Here is a 16,227-nt window from a genome sequence, read left to right as displayed (position 1 = left end):
TTAGTTCGGTTACAGGTGACTCGGCTTGATACGGTTTTAACGCAGTAACCACAGTTTAGTTTAGTCACGTAGTTCGGTTTTGACGACCTGCGGAGGACGTTTAGCACCGAACCTTCTGAAAACGAGGCGCTCATCGAACTTTCGAGGCAAGTTAATCTAACTTTTGGTTCATTAGATGCTAAACAACAGTTAACTTGTTAGTCACGACAACGCTGTAATTACAAATGTGACTACGCTAATAATACTACTATTAATATGTAATATATTACATAGATTTTATCCAGTTACCAACTACGACGACATGTGTGTGTTTTTGGGAGTGACTTTAAAAAAATTTCAAACTAAGACGCAGCACTCACGTCGACGGTGTGTGTTCACGCACTCACCTCGTGTAAAATATCGCTGTTGACTCAATTCAACATAAACTAGAATGAATAGTCTTTTTTAAAAGTCCACTTAAGCTTTGAAGCATGTCGTACAGACTGCCAGCATGGTTAAGTTTTCTCTGTTTACCACATGCTTCATGCTTGAGGGACAAAAAGCCAAAAGCTAGCTTCATGCACAGGAGGTGACATTGTTCCCCTGAGAGCTTGTAACGCCCTACATGGGCTCTAAAGGTGTTTCAGCTGTAATGCAACTCAATTTGATAAATGAAATAAGAACATTTAGGGCACTTGATGTCAATTCATATCCACTGCACAGAATAAACACTGGAGAAGCCAAGTGCAGGTATAAAGTGCAGTGTCCACAGTTTATTGATTTAAATTATGTAGTTCCTCTGCACCGGCTTGTCTGGAATGATTATGGCTTGGAGGGAGAAAAAAATCCTGTTTGACTACTTAAGCAGGCACTATTGGGCTTTGAAGGTCAAACCAAACCTTCCTTAAGTTTCTGTGAGTTTTCTCAGCTTGTCCCTCGGCACACCCTTATTTTAGCTAATCCACTTGTAAGAACAAGATGCTACTTGAAGATGACATAATCGCAAAGATTTACTGCAGGACTGTTTTTTTTTTCAGTGGTGCTTGAACTGTAGACTCATTAATAAAGACATGAGATTCCCTTAAGTATTCGTGTGCAGAAGTGTCCATTCATTTCTTTACATTGCTGCTACTTCCCCATTATTAGTCATTATGCAACTTATGTAATATTACAAAGTGACTTCTACGTGTATTTCCAGTCTCACAGCCAGGTTTGAAATAAGTTGTTGTAATCACTTCATGCTTACAGGATAAGAGAAGCCTTTCATAATCTGATAGGGGTGAAATTAGTAACAAAGGGGATAGTGTTAACATGTAGGGAAAATAACAATATTGCACATATTTTTGTATTTGGAATAACAATGACATTGCACAGATTTTTCTATGAGTACAGTTCTTATAAAGATTTGTCTTCTTTGTCACAGGTAAACATGGCGCTGATTTTGTCCTCCCCGTGTGGATTGCCCTCAGATGAGGAGGAGGAAATGGCTGTGTTTGAGTCTACAGCAGCAGAGCACGGGGGCATGGGTAGACCACGTCTACCTGAGATCTCTGTTATTTCTCCTGGCCTGGACATCCGCCCATCCAGTGTGCAATCGGTGAGAGGCGACAGAAGTATTCTTTTTTTTTTTTGGTGTTGCAATGTTGGACTTTGCCTCTTTCTTCTATTTATTAGTTTGTTTTATGGTTTAGTTGTTCTTGAGTTTGATTCTTTAGTGACATTGTCAAAACATTGAGAGTGTTTTTATTTCATGTGTTCAGAAATTAGCAGTGAAACGTGGAAGCTGTGATGAAGGAACCACAGAGAGGGTGAAGGTTTTTCTGCGCATCAGGCCACTGACTGATGCTGAGAGAGACAGAGGGGAAGAGCAGGTAAGACGTTGAAGTCAACATTTAAGGATAGATATTTATTGCTAATTAGTACACTCTGTGCTTAAGATTCACTTTTCTTTCAGGGTTGCGTGGCGATCCAAGATGAAGAGACTCTGCTGCTCAAAGCACCAAAGGAATCTCAGAACATGAGGGCAGCAGAAAGGGGCATCGCCCAGAGCATTCACAAGTTCAGCTTTTCAAAGGTATGAGAGCTGCTAAATGTTGGCTAATGGATGTTCTGCGTAGTCAGTGTTAGTACAAATGAGGAGAACACGGAGCAAACTGATTATATTTTCTAATTTTAAAAATGTTTTCCATTGAACATTTTCCATAGATTTTTGATCCAGAGACAACACAGCAACAGTTTTATGAAAACACTATGAAGAAGATGGTAAAAGATGTTCTTCAAGGAGAAAACAGACTCCTTTATACTTATGGTGTCACCAATTCTGGAAAGACTTACACTGTTCAGGGTAAGATTTGCCTCTTGTACTGATTGTGATGCTTCTTTGCCACTCTGTGTGCTGATTGTGTTGTAGATGCTGATATTTGAGATTTCATATTATGGATTTGGTTAAATGTCCAAATATAAACCTAAAATATCAAACTTTGACATGCAGGCACTGGTCGAGAGGCAGGCCTGTTGCCCCGCGCCTTAGCGTCTCTGTTCAGGAAACTGCAGGGTCGTCTCTATGGTGCCATGGACCTGAAGCCCATCATGTCTCAGGATGTGAGGCAACTTAGCCCCGGTGAGGTCAAGGCAGAGGAAATCCGCAGAAACTCTCTGCTCAGAGAGGTAAACAAAGGACCAGCAAACTAATAAATCTACTGCAATGAAACAAACATTTTCAACACGTTTAAGAACCTGAAACCATCAAATGTTTGACATTTTTGCTTGAAAGGTTACTCAAGTGATTCATCTATTGTTAAAGTAATTGTAGTTTCTTTTCAACTAATTGCTGCAAATTTGATGTTGACTGAGTTCAACAACGTACTATATGTGTTCGACAATTCAGCGTACTATGTGGGGTACTTAGATGATGACATTTCTTGCACAGCTTTTCGTAGCTGGTTTAATTGATATTTTGGAACAGTGCATTAAATGACTTTACGAAAGAGTCTGGCTAACCCTAACGTACAGAGAATTATCTCCTGAATCAGGAGCTCTCCTCAGCTTTCCTGGGTTTTACAGTCAATTTCAGCTCACTGTTATGGTTCAGTCTTACTGTTTCAGTAGCATTGTTTTCAGCTGCAGCAGACAGTTCATGGGAAAAGAAGTCTGTAAAACATCAAACAGCAAGACAGAGTTAGCAACTAGAACATGAGGAGCATTGAGTTGTTGGCAGGTTTTGAGATCATTTCCTCGGGAGTTGTTAGAGACCAAAAACAAAATGGCCAGAAATTTGATTTGTACTGCAGAAAAATGACTGTGGACTGACTGTAAATTTTCCACAGTTTATTTGTTGATGTTACAGTTTTTACCAGTTGTGCAGTTGTAGCAAGCTTTAAAATATAGAAGTCTAATCTTTTTCACAGAATTTTGACTGATTTAAGTATCATAAACTTCCTAAACTAAGACTAAAATCATTTTCAATAGTATCTGAACTGATGAACTCCTTTTGTGCGTCACAGGATGAGACTTCTCGTCGAGGTGGTACCACTACGATCTGGGATAGCGGCATTGGAGGACTCTCCTCTACAAGTAACCTTGCCAATCAGCTTGAAGGTAAGGATGGTGACAAATTTATTAGTTCTTTAAAAGCTCTCAAACACCTTCTAAATAAGCTCCATGCAAACATATCACATATTGTAGAGAACAATGCTAGTTGATGCAGAAAAGATGAAGAAGCATTTATTGATCATTTACAGATGAGTGCGTACTATGAGACTATTAAAACAAGGCTGCTATTTACTTGTGCAGACATACCATATTATGTTCCATTAAAGATTTGTTGTATATTTTCACCCCTGTCTGCAGACACTGACAGTGTTTGTCTGGAGCCGGACAGCCTTTCCCACAGTGGAGGGGACGACCTGGAGGAAGGGGTGCAGTTTTCTATCTGGGTGTCTTTCTACGAGATCTACAACGAGTTCCTGTACGACCTACTGGATGCTTCGCCCTCCCTGCAGCCCCGAAAAAGAGCCACCTTGCGGCTTAGTGACGACAAGCAGGGCAACCCCTATGTGAAAGGTAATACTGACTCGTTCACAGCAATAATGTTTATACTGCACTGAACTGTTTGATTACCGTGCTATATATCAGTTTGGACCTCCTGAAGCTCAATTCCATTTTGGGGCTTCTCTCATCTGATGTATGCTACACTTCATTAAGCAGGAAATGATGTTTTAAAAAAAGTGTAGGCTGCTTCCCTAATTTTCTCTGCCTCTTTCTGCACTTTACCTGCAGTCTTTTTATATTCTGTTTGACTGTGAGAGCAACATTATAAGAAAGACTTGTGCAATAGATGGTCAGAAGACTTTGAACACTGTATACTTTGTTATATTATTCACATAGATCCTGCACATAAAACACATTTTGTTGTTGCTGCTGCACTCTATCATTTTTGTTGTTTCTCCTTCTTATGTCAGACCTCACCTGGATCCAGGTTCGCAGTGCCGAAGAAGCTTGGAGGGTTCTGAGGGCCGGACGTCGCAACCAGAGCTTCGCCAGCACTCATCTCAACCAAAACTCCAGCCGCAGGTGAGAACACATTCAGCTGTTGCCTTTCAAAACCCTTAGTTTGATTCTTTTGATGGATTTGTCTGATTCACACTTGCTGGTTTTCCTCTCGCCCACTCAGCCACAGCATCTTCTCCATCCGTGCCTTGCACGTCCACCCAGAGGCAAACTCAGGCAAGGCCATGCACATCAGCGAGTAAGTTGGCTCATTGTTACCCTCGCTAAATTCAAGTTTTTAGCGATTTCCATTTTGTTGTATTGAGTTTGTAAAAGTAACACCGTGGGGCTTTGCCTGTCTCCTTTGTAGACTGACTGTGTGTGATTTGGCTGGTTCTGAACGCTGTAAAGAGCAGCGTAATGGTGAGAGGATGAAGGAGGCCAACAACATAAACACCTCCCTGCTGACACTGGGGCGCTGTATTGCTGCCTTGAGGCACAACCAGAACAACAAGTAAGTGTTTAACTATTACTTGGAATGAAGAAACACTATTGGTGAAAAGTTCTTTAAATGATTTAAGAATGCGGTAGTGTAGTAAATTAGAAAGAAAAAAAATAACTAAATATATTCTCCAGTTGCCCTCTAAGTGAACCTTTTACTTTTTTTTTTTCTTATGTTCCCAAAGTCAGGAATGAACTTTATTGCTCAGTCCTACTCTACATTTATTTTCATGTTAACTTCTGCAATAATTCATATCAAAACCAGTTTATTGATACCAGTGAATCAGTGTTAACCGGTGGTTGACAAACTAGACATCATTTATAAGATTGAGGAAGAAATATACTTAGGTAATTTTTCGAATACTTCCACAGGTCACGTCCCCCTCAAGTGGTGCCCTTCAGAGACAGTAAACTGACTCGGGTCCTGCAGGGTTTCTTCTGCGGCAGAGGAACCTCCAGCATGGTGGTCAACATCAATCCATGTGCCTCCATCTACGACGAGACCCTCCAGGCCCTCAAATTCTCTGCTATCGCCACCCAAGTAAGACGCAATCCTGTACATCTAGCTACATTTTTAGAAATTCTGTATCTAGGGCTAAGGCCAAAGAAAAGCAAAATACTAAATCCTGTCGCCTGTCATTTCAGCTTGTCCACGGCCCGTCCACAAAGACCAGAGTGGCCTACATCCTGTCTCTGCTTCGTGAGCCAACAGCAAACGGTAATGAAAGCACGATGATGGAGGAAGAAGAGGATGACAGCTATATGGAAGATGGAGACATCACCATGTTAAATACTGAGGTAACATCCTCCACCTCCTATGTGAGAGCTAAATATTTACTATTCTTACCTCTACAACCACCCGCATAACCACTTTTCTTTACTCTGCAAAGCGTATCCATCTGCATCCTAAAATGTTGCCATTAAGGCTTTCAGTGGTATTATTATGCACATTTAGATGAACCCGTAGGTGATGCCTTTTAAGATAATCTGAAACCAGTTAAAGGTAGAAAGTACAGAGAGCACTTTTCCAAAAAAACTGCTCTAACACCTGACTGTACTTTATTAGGCTTTGCTGCAGGCCATCGACGTCCTGAAGAGAGAGGTGCACCGTCAGCGGGAGGAGAAAGAAGTTCTTGAGGCAAATGTGAGAGAGCAGGTGGTGTCTGAGATGATGGAGGTCATCTCTGGAATGCAAGATGGTTTCAGGTGCGTGCTTGGTTTAAATCAAAAGGCAAGTTTTGCCTTTTAATTATGAACTGCAGGAAGCACTTGTAATAACTTACAGCAATGTTTTAGATGCAAACCCAGTCGTCTCCTTGTAACTGAACTTACAAGCAATGGTTTAGTAATTTTAACTTTAGAGGAACACATAATTCCTGTTAATTTTGGTATTATTTATGAATTAAAAGGGACAAGACTTCCAGTAAATTGTAACAGAACAGTCGTAAGAAAATGCTTAAGTTTGTGATGAGTGCAGATACTAAGTTGTGATGTCTTCTCACCCTATAGTGAGACCTTGGAGGCAGAGAGGGCGCTAATCGAAGAGAGGTACGAGGACAAGATAACTAATCTGCAGAAACATCTGAAGAAATTCTACAGCCAGGAGCTGAAGGTCAGAGCCAATGAACAGCACAATTCACTGTACTTGTCTGCAGCAATGATGTTTCACAACACAAATGATCTGTGAAACCTACAGTTTAGTTAAATAGCATTCATCCCCAGAGTATTCAGTGTAGTTTTGTTTAAAATGCTGCATCTGTACTGAGATATTGGATTTATGTGCTTTGGATTTTCATTAAGTTTCTTTTCATCTTTTCCTCTTAGGAGCGCGATCAGGAGATTGAAGCTTTGTCTGCTGCCCTTGAAAAAAACAAGAGGCAAGGCGACACGGTTCATGTTACAGCATCAGCGGAAGACTCTGAGGGTCCTCGTCGTTCTCAGCGCCTCACTTCTCAGTCTGAACTTGGCAGATTGCGTTCTGATCTTGACCAGTGTCGCTCTGAGCTGCTTACCAAAACTCAAGGTACAGTCTGATTGAAAAATTGCTCTGATGATGAGTTAAAGGTAGCAAATTGTTAACTGTTGCTGACTGGCTTGTTCTGTTTGCCTGTGCAGAGGTGATAAGGCTGAAGATGCAGCTAGAAGTACCAGGTTCAGCTGGAGCCCTCACCAGTGCTGCTGACCGCAAGCTGGAGGAGGGTCAACGGGTCAGTGAGCACAACAAAGACACTTTCGTTTTGCTGCATGTGAGCCTGTTCGCTGTCAGAAAGACTAAAAGTGAGAGTTTTTCCAACAGAACCTGCGTCAGCTGCGCATGGATTTGCAGAGGCTCGGAGCAGACCTGCAGTCTGGTGAAAGAGCCTGCTGTCGCAACACAGGAGGGGAGAAGCTGCGTCACGCATTGACAGCTGCAGATGAGACACTGGCCAGACAGGTACAGCTGCATACTGTATAGTACCACAGTATAGAATTAATATTATTTGTAATCTGAGCCTTTCTTTAAATCATCTAACAGGATGCTTAGTCCTTCTTTTTCTGAAAAAAGATTACCTGAAACGATTCAGCTATAAAATCCTACACAGCGAATTTTGCTCTGCTGTAAAGTCCCAGTAGCTGAGGCACAACCAAAACATTTCTGAATTAAATACAGGAAATCCTCTCATCCTTTTTTGTACCTCGTCATGCAGGATTTAATTTAAACCAGAGTTTTGACAAGAACTATATCTTTTCTCATTTTGGTACTGATCATGGTGCTAACTTTAGAGATGCAGTAATTACTGTTATTCATCTGGTGTACATGCAATTCTCATTTAAAAATGCTCCTTTTCTCTCCCTCTACTCTTCTTTCTAACATGCTTGATGCACAGCCAGCATTTAAACTAAATATAGGTTTCTAACATTTGCACCAGCTGATTACTGTGCTTGAGCATGTTCAACAGTTGCAATTTGTCTCACTTAACCCTGCACCTTCCTGATCCTTCACTTCCCTCCCTCTGTGGACTCGTCTAACCCTCTCGACCGACTTCTTCTCAGGACCAGATCCTGATGGAGCTCCAAAATGGCCTGACGCTGGTCAAAGCTGACTTAAGGCGGAAAGCAGAGACCCTGGCCCAGACGCAGGCCGTCCGTGTGCCCACTTCAAGTTTTGCTGCCCCCGCCACGCCCGGGTCCTGCAAGAAAAGGGGCTGTGGGGCCGCAGCACCGAGTGAAACCGAAAACCGGCCTCCGCAAAAACGCCCCTTTTTCCAGTCTCTGTTCCCGACATGTACTCCGACACGTAAATACAACACTCGTGCTGCCGAAGAAGCAAACATCCCTCCCTACTCACGGATCTTGCGATCTCGCCAGCCGTCTCCACCCCGCAGCCCTCTTCTCACCCCTCGTACTCTCAGAGGAAAGTACTGAGCTCTTCAGAGCTTTAAAGAGAGTTTCTTTCTGATTTTATGCAAAAACAAAGTTATAACTGCTGGTAACTTTATACTATTTTTATATTGCTTTGTATTGTTCACTTTTTTTGCAGTGCAGTTTTCTCACTGCCATTTAAGATATAGTTACATTGTTGGTGCCAGTAAAACAAATGATGCTTTAAAGAGTTTCAGTAAAGATGCTTCGTTGCTAAAAGGACTGTATGGTGGGAAGAGCGCATGTGTGTGTAATTAATCTTCTCTGCATGCCTTTGCTTATTCACAAAAAACCTATTGAGTAGTGCAAGTACAGTCACTTTTTTAAAGTGTACTAAATTATATATTATTTACTCAAGTGTTTTTATACTGTACAACATGTGCTAAGAAATAAAAAGCAGTCTCTGCATAGGTGGTGCTTTATTAAATCTATTCACACATATACAGCAGTGATGAGGTGTGAACTGTGACTGCAGGTCAAAGTGTTCTTTGTCCTATATGGTGTGGGTGTGTATATATGTAAATAGTTCAGTGTCCCTTTCTTTGGATTCTTCAAACTTCTTTATTTGTATCTTTTTACACTATTGATATTCAATTAAATACAAAAAAAAAACCCATGCGTGTTTATTTACAAATCTGTTTTTAAAAAAATTTTATATGTTCACTGACTGCTGCATGACGGTTAGACTTGCAGAAGCTTTGTTTTCACATTTGCAGCATTGAACTCGTCATATCCTGAACAAAAATGATCAGAATTGCAGAATTTTACAAAAGAATGCAATTTATTGTCATGTAAATCTTTCCAACACTGCGTGGCGGCAAAGTCTGCCAAGCTCCTGTCCACCTTCCCCAAAAGTTTCATGTCACAGGATACCCCAAGTGTCCATTTAAAGGCCAGTAAATAGGAGAGTGGCTGTCAGGGTGTGAAGGAGATGAGGTTCAGAGGAGACACCCTCCTGACTGGAGTGTTGTTGTTTGAGAGCGGTGCGAACAAATCTGCTGATGGCGTCTCGATCTGATCTCTGACCTGTGAGATCTGCCTCAAAAGAGCCTTTCCCTCCTCACGTGCCTGCAGAGTCACCACCAGTTAGTACTACTACCGACTCTACCACAGCAGCTAGAACAGAGTGCTCAGACTATGCAGTAACACTTACGTCATTGTAGTCACAACAGCGCTGAGCGCAGAGGGACGCCTCGTCGTAGAGCTTGTTCTTGAAATAGTACTGACCCAGGTACCTCAGGGCTGTGCTCACCTCAGCATGCTCCAGTTGTTCCTGGAAGGACAAGATTTTATTAGAGATTTCTTCGAGTCAAATGCAATACACGGGCTTGAGTATCAGCCTCCATCTCCTGGAAAGGAGGTTGCAAGGATTTTTCAATTTTAAGTTTAGAAGTTGAGAGACAAATGCTGACTCACTGCCAGCTTTCAAGTTCATCTGTGGAGGCTGAATAGGCTCTATCACACCAAACAAACCTTTTCTTTTTTTCAGAACAAAGTTGGAAGCTCACAGAACTATAATAGGATGCTGGAGCATTATTGTTTCACTGAAAGCTGAGTTAGGCAGCGTTTCTTTGGTGTTGTTGGGAAAATTTCCATAATAAGCTTCCAGCGTGTTATAATCCAAGTGGTCTGAGTGGAAACTAGACTTCTGCATCTCTTGGCTCTGTTTTAGAAATCTGTCCTGTGATGGGAGATTTTTGCCGATCACTGATCTTTTCAGCCAGATCAGGTGAGACAGTTTGAAGCACTAAGGCAACATGGGGAGCAGGATGTAGTGGCTCAGAGGTCTTGCAACTGAGTGAGTAGGATATGACTCCTGTTTGAAGATGAAAATTGCTTTTTTAATAGTATGTAGATTTTTATTTTTATTTTTTTGCCTTTCCTAGATTTCTGCCTGCTGCAGCTTTAACTGAAACAACTAAGGGCCTCGGCCAAAATCATGTAATACAACCCCAGACTGTGAAGACAGGCAGTCAAAATTTTGTATGTTTTTGCTAAGTTTTAGGTTTTTTGCTCCCAATCTGATCACAATCAATTCATTTCAAATAACTTTATTTATACCCTAGGGGCAATTCAAAAGTCAGACTAGGAACATAACATTTTCCTAGATAATACACACTTCAAGTATTGTAGACTAGCTGCAGAAACTGGCTGCCCATAACTGTTTGATATTGTAGCGACCAGAGGAGGCACGTCTGCCTTGGCAATTATAGAGTATTGTGTGACTTGTCAATAAGGTAGCACCCTGATAAAGTCTTCTCTGAGGCTTAATGACCGCTGGCCAGCGCATGATCACAAACATAATTTGCTGTACAAAGAAACAACACTGACATTGACAGAAACAAATGACAGCTGTTTTGCCACTTGCTTCTAGATTGAAAATGGATGCATGAATAAAACTGTACTGGGTTCTTACTAAATAAAATCCATTAAAAACTGCTGTAACTATGTGCCCATTTAAATACTTACCCCACAGGAGAAAATGTCTTGAATGTAAAGCATGTAACACTGAGCAGCATCATCTGATTCGTTCAGCTGTTCATGGAGTCTGTCAAAGGAAAAAAAAAATCACATTTAGAGTTTGGAAAAACAAAATGTAGAACAGAGTTTCATTTATTCGACGCATCAAAGGAAAACATCAATACGGTTTAATTGGTTTTCAACTAGGGACTTAGCGATAAACACTTACTTTGCCAATTTGAGGAGTGCCATTTTTTCTACATCTCCGACAGAGTATGCTCTCCAGTAACACTGCAGAAAAACAGAATGTGATGATAAAAAATCAAAATGGAGCCAGAAACCGAGAGAAACCAGGAGTGGTGGACAGTTTCAGAATGTTTACCTTCTTGGCTTCGACTTGCTGCGACAGTTTTTCGTAGCTTTCACCCAGTGCCACTAACATGCGCGAGTCATTGGGTCTAGAGAAAGAATCAAATAATGATCGCTGCATATTTCATAGTTTATGGCAGCAGCATGAAATGTGGTTTATTGAGTCAAAATCCATACCTGAGCTGGTGAGCCTTTCGATAATAGTACAAACAGTAAAAGGGCATTTTGAGGATCTCATATGTCTGACCCAGACCGTACCAGGCACGGTAGTCCCGCTTGTTCACTTCAATGGCATGCCTGATAGAAAATCATCAAGATGAAAAACAAAGAAGCGATGCTCACAAAATCAATACAGCTCATTAGAATCTCTACACTTGTGTGAAAGGTCTGGCAATAAATAAATCCTGTAACTCACACGTGGAACAAAATAGTGAGATATTCAGGGTCACCTGTACGCTTGGATGGCAGCAGAAGTGTTTTTCATTTCCATGTACTCGTGACCCATGAGGGTCCAGGCACCAAGACAGCGAGGGTTCAGCTTGAGGGCCCGCTGGAAGTAGAGAGCTGCTTTCTCATGCTGAGAGCGTAAGCTGTAATAGTTACCTGTAAATGAGACACATTACTTACTAGTGCAAGAAAGATTGGGTTTGTTGATAATATCTCAAGGCTCTGGCCCCCTAATGAAAGGTAAATAAAGATTACAGAAGACATGGAAGAGGCTATTTTAAAGCCCATTTTGTTTTAAATCAATAATTTAGATTGACTTACAGATTTATAAAAACATAAATGAACACGTTTCTGGATTTTAAACTGATAGCACTTGATAAGCTTTTCTAATTGAGTAAAAGAAGACAAAGTCAGCACTGAAAACTGTAGTAACAGCTCCAAACGATCATCAGTGAAAATGTAAAACAATGAGTGAAATTCTAACATAGTGTCAGTATTATGTGATTCCAACTACTCACTCCTTCATTTTACAGCTGCACATTTACAAACCGTGGATTTGATCAGATTAGCTCCTCACTTACCGATAACACAACACGTCTCCACTCTGTACTTGTCGATCTCCACCAGGTTATGGGCCAAGTAGCTCAACTCTGGTTTCATGCTCTGTGGAATCAAGCATTACCATCAGCGACACAGACAAACCTCCGTTCGATACTGACGGCTTGAAAATAATTTTCAAAAAAACATAAATCTGGTCTACATGTTTTCCGTTTAGACTGCATGCTGAAAACTCCTGATGCTATCCAAGAATCATTCCACTGAAAAGACCCTTTGTGCCAGACACTTAATTTATATTGACTTATATTCTTTAGATCTCTCACCTCAAGTGTCTCAATACAAGTGGGTGAACTTACTTTGACATAAAGCAGGTTGGAGAATGTGTCCATGTTGTCGATGCGATACGGATCCTGCTCCCTTAACTCATTGAACAGGGCCAAAGCTTGGTCGATATCTGAAATAAATGGAGACAAAGAGCTGAAAGGCTTGTCCTTCTGACCTCTAAATTTCTTACTGAAAAGGCAGAAAACAAACCTCTGATGTTGTGGTAGGCCACTGCAATCTGTGAGATGATGTAGGTGCTCTTAGAAAAGCCTGCCTCTATGAGATTCTGGTATTTCTGTAACGCTTCTTTGATCATCTGCAGCTCTGTGTACATGTGGGCCATGAAGAAGTCTTTAATCCAGCAGTCTGGCAGAGACAGCGACTTCAGCTGAGGAGAAAGACCAAGAAGACAATGTAGATGCAGGATGATTAAGATTCTAAACACTGATCAAATATGAGGAGGTTTTTTGTTTTGTTCTGAGATGCACAGAAAACTGAAAAGTTAGGTTAAAAAATGATATATATACGAGGTGTGTCAGAAATCTTCCAGGACTGGTGTCACAAAAGATATATTTCAAATCCAAAATCCAAACTACAAATTTTCTTCTTCCAAGTAAACCCCTGGAGTCTAACACACTTTCCCAGCCTTCTCTGCCACGCCGCCATGCACTCCTGGAAGGGTTCTTCTGGGATCCTCCACAGCTCTGTCGTCACAGCCATCTTGATGTCGTCCACGTCTTCAAAACAGGTCCCCTTGATGACCCCCTTGAGCTTGGGGAAGAGGAAAAAAAATCCTACAGAGCCAGGTGGGGTGAGTAGGGAGGTTGCTCCAGCACGATGATGTTCTTCTCAGCCAGGAACTGTCGGATTCTCAGGGCATTGTGAGCAGGTGCATGGTGAAGCAGCCATGACTAGTCCTGCCACAACTCTGGCCTCTTCTTGCGCGCTGAACAAAGCAAACGCTGCAGGATCTCTTAGTAGACGTACTGGTTGATTGTCTGAAGGGGAAAACTCGTGGTTGGGGTTTGAAATATATCTTTTGTGACACCAGTCCTGGAATTTTTCTGACACACCTCATGTATCAATACTAAAGTGCTTTAAGGATTTATGTTTGGGTGTAAATAGTTACTGCACAAGAAGTTAATGACACAATTAAAGTCTACAGTGTCTCTACGTGTAAACTCAAGGGTTGTTACCATTTCAATATTTGTGACGAGGTTACTGAGCTCCAGCCAAGCTCCCCAGTGAAGAGGAAGTGCATGAATTGCCTCAACAAACACATCCACCGCCTCCTTAAGCAGATCCAGCTTTCGTAGAACCACTCCATACCTGTGTTTAACACACAAATAATACCAAATTTTTGAGCAATCCACCCTCCTCCTTTGCATAATGTTAGAAAAGTATGTAGACTTTGCAGGAAAGGCCTTTACAGATAGAGGGTGAAGCCGTCCAACTCTCCCGCAGTGTGCTTCTTGCTGAGCTCAACCCTCAGTTCTCGTAAAGCTTCATTGCGCACCTGACCCTTCTCTAGAGGACCTGAAACCGCGCAGAAAAATACAAAAAGTTCATTAGTAAAAGGTTAACAAAACTTCTCTCAGTTCTTTTTTTTATTGGTCCAAATAGACAAGACCTCACCCAGGCTGTCCACAGTCTCGTCGTCCTTCTTTTTCTCACCCGACTGAAGATGAACAAGAATACTTTTCAAAATCTTTTGCACGTACAATGATCAAAGTGAAAGCAGTCTTGACTTGAAATTAAATTAGGATCAAAAGATGTAGGAAAGCCTTATATCTACAGAATCTTACCAGATAGCGAGAATACATATAGAGGAAATAAGCCTTCTGACTGCAGCACCCTTTCAGAAAGTAAGCAGCACGGTCATACTCTTTCAAGTCAAAGTATGATTTAGCCAGTGTAAGTGCATCCAGGTCTTGTGCATCTTCCTGTAATTGAGAGAGAAAACGAAAAGGAAATGTCATTCAAATCATCTTTATAAAATTATTTAATTTAATATTTCACAAAACTGCATCTGTTGTCATAGCTATACTGGTTAAACATGACTGGCGGCTAATTTTAATTCCTCCACTAAAAGAAAAAAATGTCAGTAGGGGGCATTACACATGTCAAAAAGACATTCTGCAACTTTGCGCCACATATCTGTACTGTGTCTGTTTGCAATGCTTTATTTATTATCTTTACTTTTTGCTAAACATCTTTAAATTGTTTATATGCATTACCAGTTATTATTGTCAATAGGATAAGTCTTTTGATAAAATCTCTCCTCCTTAACAAATCCCACAAATGCTCAAAGCAAACAATAAATTATTACTGTAAGCAAAGATTGTCCAGTAGCCAAACACTGATAAAGCTGATTCTGTTGTGCTATAGACCAGTGGTTCCCAAACTGTTCAGCCCCCCAAACATAATAAAATTATAGTGCCTGAAACTCTTGACCCCCACTATCCACCGAGGAAGGTAAATTTAACTACTAGTTTTATTGAGCTGAAAATATAGCTAAAATCTGCTATTTCTAATTGTCTTTGCATTTTATTTTATTTCTGAAAAGTTAATGTCTTGCGACCACCCCAGCCATAACCCATGAATGTTGTCCTCAAAGAACAAAACATCAGTGATCTCCACTAAAGTTAACATGGACATGGTAGTGTACCTTCAAAAGCCCCACATACAACACCATACTGCTGTAAACACACCTCTATATACAAAATAGAAATGAATTTGAATGAATGGATTTACTGAAACACTGTATTGAATCTGGATGATCTGCAGTTATAAAAATACTGTAATAAACACAAATGTAAGACCTCGGATTTGACAGCTACTAACCTCAGTAAAAGGGGGTGAGGGGGGTAACTCATCCTTGGGAAGAGGATCCAAAGCAAATGCCAACTCAGAAGCCCTTAAAAATATAAACACAAGAAACGTGACATAACTGTGACAGTGACACTGAGAGTTTAGTGTAATTTTAGGGGCAGATTTCTTCTTGCACCCAGCACATAAACTAGTGTTTGTTTTCACGCAACTCTGTCCAGTGAACAGGAGCTACAAACTAAACCAAGAACAATAACGTTACAAACTATGAACCTTGATAACATGCTAACGATGAAGTTTATGTTAAAGGCTCGACTGAGACTGAAGGTAACGACAGCCTTAACAGCGACATTACGTGTTATAAATGTACTGTGTTCTGTAGACAGCTAGCTAACGTTGTGTTATGTTAAACGACGTTTGTCATCAGCAGAGCTAACGCAGCTAACGGACAGCTAGCTGTAAGTTCATTACCGACGTAACAGAGCAAGCAGACAGGAAGCTAATGACACTGTAATCACGGTCGGTCTCACCACTTGGCGCTGTGTAAGAGTCCTCTTTCTTTACAAAGCGATATCACAGATATGAGCTGTTTCTTGATTTCTACCAGGTCCCCAAACTCACTACAGAGAGCCGCCATTTTCATATTTTGCCGAGCAAATTCGCTATTGGTGGAAGCGGAGCAGCGGGAGGAAGTTCTTCTGTCCTTCAAAATAAGACGCAAATACAGTAACATAATAAAACAACAAAAATCACTGATTAAATTCAGACTCACAGTATGTGTAATGTTAGAACAATTTATTTTATATTCTGAGAGATAAAACTGGATTAACATTTCGAGAGATGGGCTCCTACTGCCCTACACTATGAAAG

At 41.0% G+C, this 16,227-nt stretch overlaps 2 protein-coding genes across 3 annotated transcripts; one reads left to right on the top strand and one right to left on the bottom strand.

The window, feature by feature from the left end:
- Nucleotides 1–13: 13 nt before the first annotated feature.
- kif20a (kinesin family member 20A) lies at nucleotides 14–8,982 on the top strand. 2 transcript variants are annotated; one of them, XM_008276240.1, is made up of 19 exons: nucleotides 14–146; nucleotides 1,403–1,576; nucleotides 1,740–1,850; nucleotides 1,934–2,053; nucleotides 2,185–2,323; nucleotides 2,471–2,646; nucleotides 3,483–3,576; nucleotides 3,829–4,041; nucleotides 4,440–4,551; nucleotides 4,652–4,726; nucleotides 4,838–4,981; nucleotides 5,341–5,509; nucleotides 5,614–5,766; nucleotides 6,035–6,174; nucleotides 6,478–6,580; nucleotides 6,793–6,991; nucleotides 7,084–7,175; nucleotides 7,265–7,402; nucleotides 8,002–8,982. In XM_008276240.1, exons 2-19 carry the CDS (start codon nucleotides 1,409–1,411, stop codon nucleotides 8,371–8,373), a joined length of 2,718 nt encoding a protein of 905 aa, XP_008274462.1. In that variant the 5' UTR covers nucleotides 14–146; nucleotides 1,403–1,408; the 3' UTR covers nucleotides 8,374–8,982. The 2 variants fall into 2 exon arrangements, with proteins under 2 accessions (XP_008274462.1, XP_008274463.1); XM_008276241.1 differs by lacking the exon at nucleotides 8,002–8,982 and adding an exon at nucleotides 7,836–7,995.
- A 150-nt stretch (nucleotides 8,983–9,132) lies between these two features.
- cdc23 (CDC23 (cell division cycle 23, yeast, homolog)) lies at nucleotides 9,133–16,000 on the bottom strand. The gene is made up of 16 exons (XM_008276239.1): nucleotides 15,888–16,000; nucleotides 15,373–15,445; nucleotides 14,334–14,471; nucleotides 14,164–14,206; nucleotides 13,959–14,064; nucleotides 13,725–13,857; nucleotides 12,739–12,916; nucleotides 12,561–12,658; nucleotides 12,228–12,309; nucleotides 11,649–11,802; nucleotides 11,377–11,496; nucleotides 11,213–11,288; nucleotides 11,060–11,121; nucleotides 10,840–10,918; nucleotides 9,524–9,643; nucleotides 9,133–9,438 (listed from the first exon to the last, which is right to left on the bottom strand). The coding sequence occupies exons 1-16, from the start codon at nucleotides 15,998–16,000 to the stop codon at nucleotides 9,286–9,288; spliced, it is 1,728 nt and encodes a 575-aa protein (XP_008274461.1). The 3' UTR covers nucleotides 9,133–9,285.
- Nucleotides 16,001–16,227: the final 227 nt, after the last annotated feature.

This window comes from Stegastes partitus, unplaced genomic scaffold (assembly GCF_000690725.1).
Source record: "Stegastes partitus isolate 25-593 unplaced genomic scaffold, Stegastes_partitus-1.0.2 Scaffold67, whole genome shotgun sequence".
Lineage (NCBI taxonomy): Eukaryota > Metazoa > Chordata > Actinopteri > Pomacentridae > Stegastes > Stegastes partitus.
The sequence above is the reverse complement of the archived record's forward strand: the minus strand, read 5'-3'. Positions and strand labels throughout refer to the sequence as shown.

Bases quoted from the DNA above. Each gene is read 5' to 3' on its own strand.
- kif20a (XM_008276240.1), top strand. From the start codon at position 1,409: ATGGCGCTGATTTTGTCCTCCCCGTGTGGATTGCCCTCAGATGAGGAG. The intron at 1,577-1,739 runs GTGAGAGGCGAC...TCATGTGTTCAG, and splicing joins GCCCATCCAGTGTGCAATCG to AAATTAGCAGTGAAACGTGG. The intron at 6,992-7,083 runs GTACAGTCTGAT...TTGCCTGTGCAG, and splicing joins GCTGCTTACCAAAACTCAAG to AGGTGATAAGGCTGAAGATG.
- cdc23 (XM_008276239.1), bottom strand. From the start codon at position 16,000: ATGAAAATGGCGGCTCTCTGTAGTGAGTTTGGGGACCTGGTAGAAATC. The intron at 12,310-12,560 runs GTAAGTTCACCC...TTGATTCCACAG, and splicing joins CCAACCTGCTTTATGTCAAA to AGCATGAAACCAGAGTTGAG. The intron at 11,497-11,648 runs GTGACCCTGAAT...ATTTTCTATCAG, and splicing joins GCTGCCATCCAAGCGTACAG to GCATGCCATTGAAGTGAACA.